Source organism: Leuresthes tenuis, unplaced genomic scaffold, assembly GCF_036924035.1.
Source record: "Leuresthes tenuis unplaced genomic scaffold, fLeuTen1.0.hap1 SCAF_4, whole genome shotgun sequence".
Lineage (NCBI taxonomy): Eukaryota > Metazoa > Chordata > Actinopteri > Atheriniformes > Atherinopsidae > Leuresthes > Leuresthes tenuis.
Genome location: NW_027325358.1, coordinates 10,885,848 through 10,902,892, shown reverse-complemented (window position 1 = coordinate 10,902,892; position 17,045 = coordinate 10,885,848). Strand labels below are relative to the sequence as shown.

At 38.2% G+C, this 17,045-nt stretch overlaps 1 protein-coding gene across 1 annotated transcript in view; it reads left to right on the top strand.

Annotated features, from left to right (window-relative positions):
• LOC140305622 (zeta-sarcoglycan) overlaps positions 1-16,823 on the top strand; it is a 305,078-nt gene extending 288,255 nt beyond the window's left edge. Inside the window, exon 8 of the mRNA XM_072384569.1 lies at positions 14,112-16,823. Coding sequence (XP_072240670.1) covers positions 14,112-14,318 — 207 coding nt within the window. The 3' untranslated portion in view covers positions 14,319-16,823. The remainder of the gene's footprint in view (positions 1-14,111) is intronic.
• The last annotated feature ends 222 nt before the right edge of the window (positions 16,824-17,045 follow it).

Sequence of the window (17,045 nt, the reverse complement as noted above, 5' to 3'; positions counted from 1 at the left end):
GGTTTCCATTCTTCTAGTTTAGGTCCCTATTTTTTTAACTTGTTAGTGAGAACAAAACTACAAATATGTCTCTACCATTCATGTTTCTCTAGGTTGATTGCCCCTTTATGGTTCACTCAGTCCAGCTAACCAAGAGATAAAGCGATTGAATAGGTGTTGTTCTTTGTAGATCCGACCTTCATCCCTGCTGGGAGACGGTAGGACACAAGGAGAAGGAAACAAGAGTCTCATGAGTACCTTTATTATGTTACCATCTATGTATTAATCTGGTTCATATTTACATTTCTAATAAGTCTAACCATTCATCTTGCCTCATCTTATCCACTCGAGTTACCTGCAGTTTTCCAGAAATATATGAACATCACTCACTGATTTGTGTGTCCATTCATCGGGGGAGTACATGTGGCCGACTCACCGCTGATATCTAAAAGTTATCTCTGAAAAAAAAATGCCTTCCTCAAGCTGAAACATGTATAGTAGTCAACAAACAGTAGTCAATACAATATATCATGAATGGTTAATCAGATCTCCTCAAGCATTAACAGTTCTGTGTCAGAGTTGTTTTACTGGCTAACCGTTTAAATCAAAATGAAAATAAAGAGAAGAAGAGAAGAATAAAACAAAAGGAAGAAATCAAAATGGGAAAGAGAAAGAGGGCAGATTCATAGACAGATCAAGGCAAGGAGACTATTGATCCTGAAGATTGTAAATGTACATTACATTATGTACATTATTTTCAAGCCTTTACAATCATTACAAATATGTCTACATTTTGCATGAAACTTTTTTATAATTCATCTGTTCCACTTTAAACATTCACAGAAACACTTGTGGTTACAACACTGAAGACTGTCGTGCAACAGACTAGGATTTGAACCCCATCTGACCCAGCGTTTTTTACTTTTCTATCTCAGGCAACATAAAATGTCTCACACATTTGGACCTTTAGTGTGGCTCTAATGTTTTTGATAATTACATGTTCATGAGTGTGCTTAGGCTGCAGCTGCAGCTTTGAGTCATCTTAGAAAAATGTGCTCATAAATGACTTGCAGAGTTGTGCAGAGCCAGTAGTTGTAATGTATTTCTGTTTGCTCTTATGGTCATTAAGGAGGTTGGTACAGCTCTTTTGTTGAAACTGTTCACCTATAGTGGTTTTTATTCTTTTTGACGTGATCACTTGAGGCCCTCCCACACCACTTATCAAAACCTCTTGCCACTCCTTTGCCACCGTTTTGTAGTTGAATTCATGCATAATAGCCAAAACAATTAGATAATATATCCACAGACAGTATCAACTTGATGTAGGTGGGATCATTTGTTTGTTATCGCAGAAAGTCTGAAGAAGCAGCAACACAGCAACCCAGTGTAACAGTTATTTTTGTGTATGCCCACAGGGGATTTTCTCTGACCAATCAGTAGTCTACATCACCAGATATTATCAGCCTTGCTTGTTTAGAACCTCAACTGAGGTCATACAAAAAAAAAAAGCCTGCACTTCTGTACTGTACCCTACTGTATTTGCAAAATGCCTTACCAGTGAGTCTAATGACAGTATATTACAGATGTTCTAAGATGTTTCTGTCAGACTGAAGTCAGCCTCTTTTTTCTAAATAAACAGCAGCAAGTAAATCAATAACTTACTTAGAAAATTCCATCCACCCAATCCACTTCAGGGCCAAGGGGGGGGCTGGAGCCTATGCCAGCTGCCATCGCGCTGAGGCAGAGCACCAGTCCATCACAGGGCTCACACAGAGACAAATGAGAGAAATAACCATGCACACTCACTACTAGCGTCAATTTAGAATTGCCAGTTAACCTAGCATGAGAACATGTAAATTCCACACGGAAAGACCACAGCTGAGATTCAGAACAAATATATATAGAAATATTTTTTATATAGATACACATATATACATATTGTTTACCCAGTTTTTTCACCCTTAGTGTTTGACAAGGTGTTACTGCCAACTTAAATGCTTCCCATACTTAGAAAGAACACACCAAAGGCCTGAATATCCCCTTTGAAGCTATGGCACTTTTTAAAATAATCTAATACGTGCTTACCTCACAATGCAACTGACTTCATTGAAGAGAAATCAGGGTAAGTACATACTTTTTCACAAAGTTAGGTTACAATGGACTTTTGTTGTTTGTTGACACAATGCTAGGGTTTATTAAGACTTCATAGCCTGGAGGTGTTATAGGCTGGTATACTGGGACTGTTTTGTTTTTTCCTCACTGCTTGCTGTTTTACCTGTGGGTAAGGCAAAATGGTAAGTAAATTAGAAAACTGGCAGGGGGTAACTCCCTGTCCTACTTGCTGATGCTAATATCTAAATTCACATATAGTATTAAGAACTCCCTGCAAAATGTAAGTAATCAAAATCACCCACACACACAGTGTATCCACGAGTACAGACTCAACTCTCCAAGCACCATATGCCTCCAGACGCATGTACTAACTTGCACACAAACCAAGCTTAACTATCTAAAAACACAGACACACAAAGCACTAATATGTTTATTCAAAGATGCACACACACACTCACACGTGCACGAACACACATACACACACACACTTCCATAGTGTTAACTCAGAGCACACATCAGCAGCCGCCCTTCTCTCTCAGTCTCCAGAGCCGTTTTGTTTATCTCCAAAACTTTTTTTTCATCATCCAGCTCCACCTTTTCAGACTTTATCTCGATGCATGTGTTCATAAACAAGAGATAACAGATTAGCAAATGCTCTCCAATAGCTTGGAGATGTGGATACTTTCCAAAAGCTGTGATTTATGTCAGAAAAGGTATTATCCTATACTTCACATTCCCTGAGGCATTAGTGCTAGATGTATGTGTTTGTGATATAGTTCTGCATCAGACTCCAGATGTGTGGGAGATTTATAGATTTTCTCTTATCTTTGTTATTCTGTCACAGCACTGTCACTTTCTATTACCCCTTTTTGACCAAAGCGGTTCCTGTGCTGGTTCAGGGCCGGTGCCACAGCCAGTTCTATGCCGTTTCTGCCTAATAACTGGTTTGCTGTTCCAGCGCCTCGGAGCCATGACATAGTCACATGTTACATCATTTTAAATGTCTTTCCCAATATATGTTTGACCCTCCCTCTCATTTCTTTTTGTGTAGAGGACAACATAGCAGGGAGAGTTTGTATTTTTTGCCCCAGCAAATGAAAGTATAGTAGAACTGGAATCATTTTGTAATGTTGTTTTGAATAACCATTAGTGTTTGTGTAAACTCCTTGCAGCACCAACAAGTTATTCCAAATGCCAACCAGTATTTATTAAGGACAGCATAAATGGGATTTATACTTTTGGGTATATTTGTCAGTTATCTTTAATGTTAATCAAAATAGATGCAAACACTTTAAAAATTCCACTGCAAACTGTGATTGTGAATGTCACTCAATAAGGCATATTTTGCAACAGATGCAACGGCTGATTTAAAACATAAACAGCAGGTAAATGAGAGAAACACAGAGCTCACATTCATCCACTGCTTCTTTGACTTTTTGTCCTTACCTAAACATGGCATTAACACCATAATAGTTGATCTGGTTGGTTTTTTTTTTGGTTTTTTTTTGGTGCTAGACTCTGAACCCACCCCCCTCCCCCCAATTATTGTTCTATTGTATTTGTATGACTGTTAATCTCCTTTCTAGCCTTCCTGCATGTTTTTATGAATGTGTTTGTCCGTGCCCACATGTGTCCACACTGTATGTGTACACTACACGCCGGTTGTTACATTCTCAGTCTCTCCTCAGCCTCTGTCATTTAGTCCATTGCCGGCTGCCATTCCATTGTCTGTCCATTCAACAAACCTAATGATGTGTGTAATACACTCAGATAGCTTCGCAGCCACCCACCTTTTCGTGTTGCTGAAGTGTGTACGTGTGTGTTCCATGTGTGAGTACGGGGGCAGTGAGAGAGGACAAGAAACGAAGAATGGGAGACAAGGTTAGCTAAGGCTAGATAGGCAAAAAAGTTGAACTGTGTGTATTTGTGTGGACAAAATACCATGTGCTTGTGTGCCCTGAAATACTCTTACTGTCCTTTCAACCTCCATCATACGTCTCTCCCTTCATTCCTCAACTCCTCCAACCTCTCACTTAAAGACTTGACACTTCCTAGTCTTTTTCAGTTCCTGGCTCTCATCTCAAAGAGAGTTGGTAGATTTTGACATTGGGAAATATGCTTGTTCGCTTTCTCTGGGGAGTGGTAGCTGTGGAGATCAGAAACACTCTCACATCTGTCAACTTACAAACATCTAACAAACTCACCTGAGATTTTTTTTTAAGAGACTTATATTTCACTGTGGAACTTCAGATATTTTTCACAAAGATAATTTTACTTTTAGCATTTCTTTACGTGCTGTATTGGTGCAATCTTAAGTATTTCTTCTACATTATCCTACAGTGATAAACTAGGAACACAAGGCAAGAAATGTAGACTCACTGGAAACATGTGCTGCAGGTGGTGCAGGATGAGAGGATGACAGCCAGTAAATGAGAAAGTTTATTAGGCCCTGTTCACCAGTGCAGTTTTTATCTGTTTGAATATGTTGTTGTTAGAGTTTCTAAAAACGACCTAGTTTTTTGTTTTTCAAGTTAAAAAACACATCGCAGGCTGTCTGCCCTTCAGTATCCATGTAGTACCTGTCACGATCATGCTTTGCTGTGTTGTTTGTTTTGGTTCCTGAGCCTTAGGTAGGGTTGAGCGTGTTCCAGGAAGTTTGGGTCAGAATCTGATTAGCTCCTGCTCTCTCACCTGTTCCTCGTCTGTCCTCATCAAAGCTTCTTCTTAAAAGCCTGCAGGAGTAACCAGTCTTCGCCAGATTGTCTCACTTCATATTGTGCTGTCCTCCCTGTTGTTTTACTTGCTCTGGCTTCCAAGACTTCGTCTCAGCATTCCTTGTTGACACCACAGCTATCTGCTAACCATACCTACCTGCCTGCTTGCCCCACTGCAGACTCAGGATCTCTGCACCCAAGCCCCCCTTCATTCATTTGTACTCCCTTGGTCATCTGCTGTTTGGAAGTAATATTTTGTGGACGGTGAAGCTAGGTGGCTTCTAATTAGCCCAGTACAGCTACACTGATAGACAACATTTAGTGTCAGAATTATTGTCTGTTGCTATTGGCTGTTATTCAAGATATTTAACTGATTGATTTATTTTTATCCTCGGCCTGGTGGTTCAGGTCCTCTGGCAAAGGGTATCAAATATCTTTCAGTTATGAAACTCAAGTCCAAGTGAAGTAACAAGTCAGTCCAAATCTTAAAGTACAAGTTGAGTCTTGTTTAATTTTTTGAAGACTGAAGTCATCAACGTTGTGACTGAAGTCTGACTTGAGACCGTGATATGTTATTTAAGTTCACGCCTCTGGCATTTACTATTTGTAAAAAGTGCTTAAGGTTAAATTTAGTCAATGAGACATGACTAAAATTATTTGAAAAAGTGTTTTTGAAAAACTACACTTTCTTTTTTTTCTCTTCCTGCTGTTCTCTAGGACACTTTCATACTTTCCTTTTTCCTTTGAAACAAGTCTTCTGCAAACTCATTGTTGTTTTTTCTCCTCACCTACCACGCACTTTAAACATTCTTCATTTGTTGTTTGTTTTGGTCTTCCTCCTTCCACCTCATTCCACCTTTCAATCGAAGGAAATGTTAGCCTTTCACCACTGTCCTCACATCCTTTCTCACTATTCACCCATTTCCCTCTTTTGCGTTTCTTGACCGTGCCAAAGGAAATCATCCATGAAAAATGTTTTGACCCTCCATAATTGCCACTCCCCACATGTTTCCCCTCTCCTTGGTGCCAGAGGCATGTGGTTGCCAAACTGCTGTTGGAGAGAGATTGGTTCAGACATAAAAACCTGTGCTTTATGCATACTTTCAGGCACAAACACACAGGATTGTGCATTTATGCAAATGACAACGGGACACATTCTTATAAGACAAACAAAGGCGAAATAATTTCCTATTTGACTATATAATTGCAGAGAGCACACAAAATAACATGAACTATCCATTGTAGTTTTCCTCCAATTAACTGTTTAGGAATGAATCGCAAAATTAAACTAACTGATCATTATCAGGAAACAAAATTAATTTGTTGATTTTTGTTTTACTTTTCAATTTTATATGTATGTATATTCACTGTTCGTCTGGACCCTCACAAAACGGTGATGGTTGATCCAATTATAATAAATCAACTTGTCTCTATAATTTCTTAAAAACATGAACACTGCCTACAGCATATATTTGTAAATGCCCTTTTTAAAAGCAGGAAAACTCAATTTGATTATTGCTGTAAACTGAAGGTTCACATGCATTAAAAAAAAAAGTTTACTTTCTGGATTTTTAATAGAATCTGTAATTTCTTTGATACATCAATTTTTAATAATAACCCTATGGCTTCATAAAGTCTTCCAAAATCTGATTGATAATCTAAAAATAGAAAGTTGGCTCAGGTGACCCTGAAACATCCCATAGTTATGCTGCTATAGGCTTGGGCTATTATCTCACATGACGCACCTTTTCTCATTCTGCTCTTTTACTTTCAATTAACTTGTATTTCTTTTTATCAGCACGTATCGCTGACTTGATGTTATGGTACTTCTTGTCCCCTCTTTCCTGTCCTCTTAGCCAGTCAAGGCAGATGTCTGCTTTTCCTGATTCTCGTTCTGCTAGAGGTTTCTTCCTGTTAAAGGGGAGTTTTCTCTGTCCACCATCACCTCGCACATTTTTGGGACGGGAGTTATGTTTCGGTGGAATTTGTTGGTTTCCTTAGCTAGGCAACATTGAATTGGCTTTGTATGAATTTGACTAATTTGGAATTTGATGAATTTGAAAGAATTGAATTATGACGGTATTACGATGAACTGGATTGTTATTGGCTTGAATTGGGCGGTGTCTTTGTAGTGCCTTGAGATGGCATTTGTTATGATTTCGCACTATATAAATAAAACTGAAATTAATTTAATTGATTACTTAAATTTTATTCAGTCAAATTTATTCTATGTTGTTACAGTTTTGATTGATGTTTTAGAAAATAACCTCTAATACCGTATTTTTCGGGCTATAAAGCGCACCGGGTTATAAGCCGCAATATCAACGATTGACAGCTAACAGGTTTATTTTCATACATTAAGCGCACCGGGTTATAAGGCGCATTAAATGAAACAGATAAGTCAAACTTTATTCAACTCACTTGTTGCACTGTGTGACTGATAGCGTTGAGTTTGAAATCCGCTTTGTCAGCATGTCTCTTAACAGGAGCCATTTTTAGGGCAGCAGGTACAGAAAATGAATGAATGAATGCACACACCTTAATGTTGAAGCACAGATCATATTACTCCACGAGGCTCCTGACTACGGTGGCCGTAATGCTCAAACCATCAAGCAGTGCAGGTTGGTAGCTTACCAAGGCCGTGCTAAAACATTTTGACAGATTTTTGAGCACCGTGTACCACATAAAATCGGTTCTAGGTCAGAAAGTACAACCAGAATTAATTCATACATTAGGCGCACCGCATTTTAAGGCGCATTGTTGATTTTTGTGCGATTTTAAGTGCGCCTTATGATCCAAAGAATACAGTAATTTTATACCATTTTATTATTGTGCTAGTCTATTGTGCCTTATTCATGGAGGAATATAGGTTTTAAACACATGTTTAAAACCTATGACATGTTATACTAAAACATGTTATGTTTTTTTTTTCATTGAACCCAGAGTCGCTACAGAGATTTCAGTCAAATGCATTGTGCCCTGTTCATCTGGAGTGTACACAGGGAGCAGTGTGGTATTTAATGTGTAATGCAAGGTTATGGATCAGAAGATAACATTATCATACATTAGATTGACTGGACTTGAGACAAGTCTGTATTTTTTCTGTGAAGATTTGATGCCAGTAAGATGACTTTCATTTCTCTGGTGTGGTTTCTTAGTCTCTCTATGCATCTATGCACTTGTGTTCAAGACAGGAATTTCTTTCATTTGACTGTGAAGCAATAGGCAGCACAAAGCTGAGAGCCAAAGTCAGGAGCACTTTAGTGCAAAAAAATTAAATCATGCTCTAGAAACTCTTTACTTTAAAGTTTTTGCAATGAAAAAAATGCAATGCTCATGATCTGAATGTAACACTTTAACTTCTTCCTTTTTCAGTGAATGGGGATGTATGAATATACTAATGTGGGGCCACTCATATCCTAACCGCTAAATACTTCCTCAAAAGTCTCTTTCACATATGTCTTTTAAGCTGGGATGGATGCACCTTTATGAAGCATCATGTCAGGTGTGAAAGTCCAGTTGCAGAACAAGGGGTCAAAGTTGATCGCCTCGGAGGTAGCAAAAGAGAAAGAAACAGAGGCAAAAAGCCTGCCACGTGTGTGCTTACACAAATCAAGCTGACATTGCAGAACTCTTCACACTAAAGACAATGATGTCGCCACTCAGTTGATTTAGAAACAAGGCTTGATGTGTGTAAGGACACAATGATGCGAGGCTGAGACCCCTCTGTTTCACATGTGTGAATTACGATGTGGAAAAGCAGTGGGTTAACAAGGACGTCTTTTGTTTTGCTTGTAACACACAACCAATATGTTCAAGAGGCTAAAGTCTGATCTGACAATTTTCAGTGATACACTGCAGGGCTACAAGGGTCAACAGTCTACCAATGAAAGAGACAGTATCTGTTCAGAACTCAGGGCTTGAGAGGCATACCATGGAAGTTGTGGGCGCAGCCAGCTGCTGCTTCTGCAGCAGGTTTTTTTAGTTGTGTGTGATGAACACAATGTGCGCTTAATCGGTGACATGGTGGACACTGCTAGGAAACTGCAGCCAGGCTACTGGCAGTGCCGTTAATGGATTTTCCAGCAACGAAAGAAATGATAAACAAGAACATGGTGTAGAGATCCCCTCTCAAGCTTGTGGTGTCTCAATTTTCATAATAACTTTCGTGGAAAATACAGCTGTTTTTGTGGGTCAAATTTGGAACCATGTAGAGACGGGTAGCTGCTCTGCTGGAGAGCTGTCTTCCCCCCAAGAATATACTACTGTACAATAACATGTTGCAGAAATTGAACAAGTGGTTCCTGCCTCTTATGTAAAAAAACTATGATTTTTGCACTCAGTGAGTGAGAGTTAGCAGCCATGTTCATTATTTTATTGGTTAGTACATTATGAGTGTAGCAGTTCTTCTTGGTGGACAGCTCTCTGTGCCAGGGTCTTAAATTAAAACACATCAGAAGAAATGCATTTATGGGAAATGCTTGCTCATTCTTGTAGGGTCTCTCAGATAACTGGTTAGAACAGCATTGTATATATATTGTAGTGGCAAAGCCATGCTGTTTATCAATCAATCAATCAGATTTTTTTTATAAAGCACTTTTCATACATTTATGGGTCAAATTTATGAAGCAGCTTTTCTGAGAAATGAGCACTCCAGGCCTTTGTCCACGCTTTTTTTTTTTTGATGGGACACAGCAGTGTTTCCAAGTAAAATGATTCCACTTCTGCATTAGTTTAAAATCTTCGGACAAGACATGAAAGCTTACATAGTCCAGTTTCATAAAGAGAACATGCCAGGTCTATCATCTTAGCAAAAACCAAAACAACTTTTCTTCTTTTTCCTTGGCTCATAAAGTAGAGATGAAAGTTGTAGAAAAACACAATAAACTGTATAATGATAAAATATGCCTCAAATATAAACAACACTCATCCATGCAGTTACAGTGCAGACCTTTTGATTATATTAAAAATAAATAAATCAATAAATAAAAAATGACATCTTTCAGAACAGACCCTTGATTTCAAAAACACAGTCACAAGCTCAGAATCCAATGTACACAGCAAACAACAAGCCAACCTAATGCTTACAGACAGTTTCATATGAGATGAATGTCATTGCTAATCCGAACTTAAGCTTCAAGAAATTACTTTCACCTCTCTTCCTCCCTCTTTCCATCCACTCATCTGTCTGTCCGACCGCCTCCAACCAGTATTGTCATTATTGTTATAAAACCATACATTCCTATTTCCACTTCCATCCACCCTCCTCTTATCTCCTTTACATTGATTGCTATATCCTGATTCTGAACTGTTATCAGTATCACCCTCTCTTCTTTGCAGTCTCATAATCAGTGCCCTCATCCTGCCTTTTTGTTTTTCTCCAAAAAAAGGGAAAAACCAAAATTCATCTTGCCATTTTATCAAGTTAATTTCAGGTATCTGTTACTATTGTAGCAGATTCTTCAAATCAGATTTGGGTTATGTCGCCAACTATGACTGAGTTTTTCTCTTGTAAGAATAATGGAGATCTGCAGCTTTTAGGAAAGCAAAAGGGAAGATGACAGGTGATCACCAGGGACCTGTTAAAGACATACCCTCACATTTTGAGATGTACTGTGGTATTTTTCTGTGCTCTGTACTTAGGGAAATGTACAAACCTGCGTTTTCCCCTAGCTCTTAAAGTGCCTTTTTGTTGCTGTCATGACATGTCGTTAAAATCTGTGACATGGCAGCCTTGTGACACCAATGTACACAAAGAAACTGCTTTGCCCATTTTTCTGTACTTTTTTTCTGAATCTTGTGTTGAAACAGGACTGTTATATTGATACCTTTCAATTACATCATCTGTTAAAGATTTTCTTGAAGAGATGTTGGCAGTGAAATAAAGAGTTCATTCAGTTGAATACAAACACTGTACACATGTATCAAGAAAGTTCCAAAATTATTCCAGTATTTCTGTTTCCCAGTGTTGATTTCATGTATTTTCAATGTTGGTTTAATGACAGTTTGAAATACAGTTACCACGATTACAGTTGCCTGTCTCATCTGTAAAGTTAATGAAAATATCATTGCTTTATTTTTCACATACTAAGTGTTCTTGTGACTTTGCAGTATTAGAAGAGACTAATTTGCTTCCATTTGTCATTTACTCATGAAACAAAGTTCCCGCTAGACCTGGAATGGACAGTAATTTGGTGATATGGCTTTTAAGATAAAAGGACCAATACAGATTTTGTAACATGGGGAATTTAAGACTAAAAGTTAATGATCTAAGGCTTTGTGTCTGATTAGAGTCACAACCTTTCAAACATGGGTTTTGAGGTGGAGTACAGAAGTTGGTTTGATCCTGTTCTCATAGCTGCTTTGTTCACAGTTGCTGCAGAAATATACACAAGAAATAAGCAAGAACTTTTCTGGAAATTATACTTTGGAAGCTGCTTCTTACAGAATGTTTTTTTTCTTTTTTCGTGTAACTTGAAGAGTCAGAAAACAAGGAAACTCAGATGCTTGAGTGGAGTCACATCAAATAAGTAAAAAATCTCACAACAGATATTCACCACACATTCATCCTTCACCCTTCTCTCTCACACACGCACACATTGGATTAATATGCGACCATTCATGGAGGAATGCTCATTGGATCACACTGTCACTGTCAGCTAGATTTACTGACTTAGAATTTTTTATTTTATTTTAAACAAATTAATGAATGATGGAATGTGTGAGGGTAGAGGGAAATGAAGGCATTAAATCCTTCTAATACCATAACAATAAGATAAAATATGAATCATATGCAAAAAATGCATGGCAAAGTACCACCACCCTCCCGTAAAAATTTGGCAGATTAAGATTTTTATTATCAGTTAAAGCTTATTTTACTAGGGGTTGGCCCACAAGTTAATTAGCTGTCTAAATGCCTCATCCTTCCATACATCAATTTTCTAAACCAACTATTCCAGCTGCCATTAGGCAAAATGAGGGGTACACCTAGACAGATTGCCAGTCCATCACAGGGCCAACACAGAGACAAACCATCAAAAAAATTCACATTCTCTCCGAGGGTCATATTGTATGTTTGTGGACTGTGGGAATAAACTGGATTACTGGAATTAACCCACATATGCACAGAGAGAACATGCAAACTCCACATAGAGAGGAGTTAGAGCATCATATTGACAAAAGACATCTTAGTCTTTTTACTAAGATGTCTGATACCTATGTTTTGATTGATAGGTAATAAAACTAGCAGTGCAAGAGTTAACTTTAATATATAAAATAAACACAAAGTAGCAGCAGTTCTAACAGTGGCAGAGGTAGTTTTGGAGGAGTCACCATCCTCCTTAAGGTTACATCAATCTGCTTTAAAGGCTCTGCTCACTTCTATATTACTCTTTTGCTATTGTCCAGCTAAAATCTTTGAAGGCAACTTGAATGTAAAGGTGTGTTTGTCTGTGGTCTTTACACTGAAGGAGATTTTTCCTGTCAGTAAATGCAAAATCATTAGCTACACTAATTGATTCCTAACTGTTGGATTATCTGAACCACTCATTCCTCTCCCTCCTTTTTACTTAAGTCATCTAATCTCCCTCTCTGTATGCTGACCGTTTTCTGTCAACCACTTGATATGACAGTTCCTCTCTATCATCTGCTCTCATTCCTCCTTCTGATCTTCCTCTCCCTCTCTCCTTCCTGCCTTTTTTCTCTCAAAGCTACTTTCCTCTCACATTTTCACTTCCACTCTCCTCATCTCTAAATTGAATAACATGAATAATGGGCATGCAGATGTCTGGTGAGATTTCCTTCAAGCCTTTGGGTGGGTGAGAAAAAGAGCAATAGAAAGAAATATAAGAAAATATGAGCAGAATTTAATTGAACACTAAAGAGTAAATATGTAAGTGCATAAGTAAGTGGATGACATTGCTGACAAGTAGCTTGACATGAGATGTACTCATCCATCCATTTTCTATGCCCACTTAATCCATCGGTCGGGTCGCGGGGAGGCTGGAGCATATCCCAGTGGTCATCGGTAGAGAGGCAAGGTACACCCTGGACAGGTTGCCAGTCCATCACAGGGCCACACAGAGACAAACAACCACATACACGGTCACACTCACACTCACTCCTAAGGACAATTTTAGAGACACCACTTAACCTAACATGCATGTTTTGGAAGGTGGGAGGAAGCCGGAGAATCCGGAGAGAACCCATGTATACATTGGGAGAACATGAAAAGTCTACACTGAAAGGCCCCAGCTGGGAGTTGAACCTGGAACCCTCTCGTTGTGAGGAGACGGTGCTAACCACCACAACACCGTGTTATTGAACTCACTGATCTTTTTATTTAGCCAAAGATTATCCATCAATGTGAATAAACTACTTTGTAATGTCACCGGTTTACTTCATCATCTACCATCAATCTAAGATTTAATAAGAATTTAAATCCCACACACACTATTTTTGTGGACAATCGCTGCTGAAATATATTTAAATTGTCCTTCTTAAGATGTTACTGTGTACTTCACATTTTGTTAGAAAGCTGTCTGGGTGCATGATCTGTCAAATTCACTCGCCTTGCTCAAAGTAAATATGATCATCTGCAACATTTCTAAGTTTTAGGTTTGACATCAGCTTTAATAACTCAAACTCAGTCGTTATAAAATGTATCATCAATGGTACTTGATTGTTGTTTTATCAATGGTTATCAAATCAACAAATTGAATTAATGTGGACATGTAAAATTATCTCCTCCATTTGACTGTATTTCTAAAATAAATATATTAATCTAAAAACAAAAACAAACTAAATTAATATGTACAATTTGTTGTTGTCGCCTTTGTAATTTTCCATGCTGCATCTTTTTTCTTGTGTCTTTTCTAGTTGCCTCTGCATCCTCCCCTTAGTCCCACTGATTCCCCTCTTTTCCTCTTCACCTAGTTTGCCCTCTACCTCCTTCACTCCCACTCCCCCTCTTCATCAAAACAGACTCTTTCTAAATAGAAATTCCCTTTCTGACTCCATAGATCTTTCTTGATGACACCCCAAGTCCACCACAGAAAACTGTCATTCCCCACAGCAATCTACTCGATACTCCCTCTTTATCAAGAACCAGTTTTTTCTCATTTTTACTTCCTTTAAACATAGCTTTACCCTTGTCATTGCCATTTATTTGGGCGTTATTGTAGGCGCATGGACAATCCCTGTGAGCTCAATCCCTACAGCTGTAACATGAGCTTCTATGTATTAATAGCCATATGATATGGATGTTGAATTAAACTTATTTTAATCATCTGTATTTTGTGTTCACAGATCTTTCTAGATGCCAACACTATCAAGCTTGGCAACATCCCCCTCGGTAGTGCTGTAGACCCACTGGAAGGGGCACCTGCAGGGACTACCTACACCAAACAGACTGTGTATGAGCTGTGTGCCTGCGCTAACGGCAAGCTCTACCTGTCCCCAGCTGAGAAAGGCTCTACTTGCCAAACCACCAGTAATTTTTGTCTCTGGAGCTGAAGATGGGAGGCAGACAAACACACAGGACATATGGACTATCGAGTTTGAAGCTAATGCTAGCCAGTGGACCGAATCAACATGGATTATGGCTTGGATGAAAGCTGATGCAACCTAACAGGCCCAATCAACATGGACTGAAGCATGGCAGGAAGTCTATGTACATTCAGTAATCAAATAACATGGATAACAGCTTGGCAGGAAGCTAGTAGTTGCCAACAGACCAAACTAACATGGACAGTAGCTTGGTATGAAACTAATGCCAAGTGAAGGACTGAATCAACATAGACTGGAGCCTGTGAGGCTATTGCCAGCTCACCAACCAAATGAATAAGGATTGGTCAGTGGTCAATGCCAGTAGAAGATAAATGACTTGACAAGATGCAAAAAGCGGGTTGATAACGAGACCTCTCATAGACATAAATGTGACGTCTAAGTCTGAGGCCCTAGTTGGTTGTTTTTCCCCTTTTTAGTTGCTGTCACAATGGTGTCTGAAAACCACAAGGATTACTCTTGGGGGTTGCTTTGTGTGTTCACAGTATGACCGAGTTTTACTGGAAAACATGCTCTTGTATTTTGTTCGAACAAACAGATATTATCATGGACTGCAACGTCCACCAGGAGCATGGACTTAACTCCTAGTTAACCTGTCAGTTGGATAACAGACATCGGTGAGGACATTGGCTTAGCCCGATGGGTAGCTAATAAGTAAATCAGACAACTGTTTTGTCTTGTGGGAAGCTAAGGCTACCTAACGGACCAATTTATACCAGAAAGGCCTTCCTCTCCCTCTTGCCCTTCAGTCTTTCAACCTATACACTGTTATGTAACCCTTCTGCATTTGTCTGCACCTGATAGTTACAATGTCCTTCAACCCCACTTTCATAAGATAAAAAATGCAAATAAACGGGCTTCATCCTTGTATTCACCAGCTTTTTCCCCATCATATGTTTTTTGATTTTTCACAGCTCTTCTTTTTACATTTCTTTCCTTCAGATCACACCTTTTGCTTATATTTTTCACTTCTTTATTCTTCAGAGGTTTTATACTCAATTATCATTTCGTATTTTATATCTTTCCTCTCTACTCCAGTCATTTTCTTCTGTCTATTCTGTCTATTTGCACTGGACTAAAAAGAAAAGGTCACTATTCCTATACATTTTTTTTTTTCACCAGTGAAGTTTGAAAATAAAAATATCCAGAAAACAGTAATCTTCAGTTCTTTCAAGTGGATTGGGCCAATCTTTTTTTAACTTGCTACAGGGTTTTCCCCATTCTCACTCTCTGTTTGCAATTTTCAAAAAGTTCAAGCATCATGATCAGGGAATATGATGCTTTTCTTTGCTAAGATGTCAGATCAAATAAAAGAAAATAAAGAGGAATGTGAGATATAAAACGTGTGTTAAATTAAGGTTCAGGTGACTGCTAAAGTAAATTCTTGCTATTTGTCTACTTTTCCCATCAGGCAGAGGCGGCAGCCAGACAACATACTTAATTCAGTCTAGATAAGAGACTTTTTAAATCATAAAAGTCGTAAAAGTTTCCTTCAGTTTCTTGTCGAGAAGACTTACAATTTTCATATCTTTGAAAGACCTTTGTCTCTTTCTGCCAAACTTTTGCTCTTCTGTTTCAAACAGTCTTTTTGCTCTTTGTGGTATCTCATTTTTTATATTTCTTTATGTGTCTCCAATTGCTTATTAAATTGTTAATGCCAACTGTAAATTTACATCTTAACTCACTTTGATTTTCTTCCCTCACTATTTCCAACAGTTAAGCATTGTCTTGCCCTCTTATCTCGTCTTTCATCTGATACCCATCACTAACCAAATGCCATATCTTGATGTTTCCATATCCTTTTTGTTATAGCCTCATTCTTTATTCTTGTCTTGCCATCCTATACTTAAATGTCAGGATATCTGTCCAGTATTCTTACACCAAACCTTCCAAATACCCTGAAGCCCAACATGTAAAGTAAGAAGACCCAAAACATTATTCTAATCACAGGGTTCCGTGTAAATGGCCTCGAGCTGGCTATCCTTGCACCCAACATCTGCAGTTGGTGAAAATAATAGGAAATCAGCATATTTGTGAGGTACAAATCCCCTTGGAAGAAACTGTGGATGGATTTTGGTTGAATGTGTATGAACTCTACTAATATAAGGTACTGAGGCGTTCTTTCTTTTTTTTTTTCTTTTATTCAAATAAATCTAAACACAGGTGCCTTTGCTACTGTTGGTAAAAGCACATAATAGTTTGAAGATTCACACTACCCTCAGTGGACCATCTGCAAGTGTCTCTGAATTATCTATTATCAATTTACCTACCTACAAATGTATTTAGTTTTCTGTCCCCCCTCCCAACAACCCTTCTTTTTTCATTGTTTTATTGGTCTCTCAGTATATCCACTTGAAAAAAAAACAATCCTGGTTTAAAGTTTAATTTTCTGATGTGTTCCCTTCTGGTTTATTCTTGATAATAAAAAAGCACAAAATATGCCATGTATATAACAATACCAATAAAATACAAGATAAAATAAAACAATATTGTTTTTAAAGATAATCTCTGCAACCTGTGTGCTAATTATTTATCATTTTACAGTTTTTATGTTTCTTTAACCTCCAATGGAAATACAGATATCCACTTGTGAATTTACTTCATGGATGTCACTGATAATGCCACATTTCATTTCATTGTTTTATATTTAGCTTATTCGCATATATCTATTTGTTT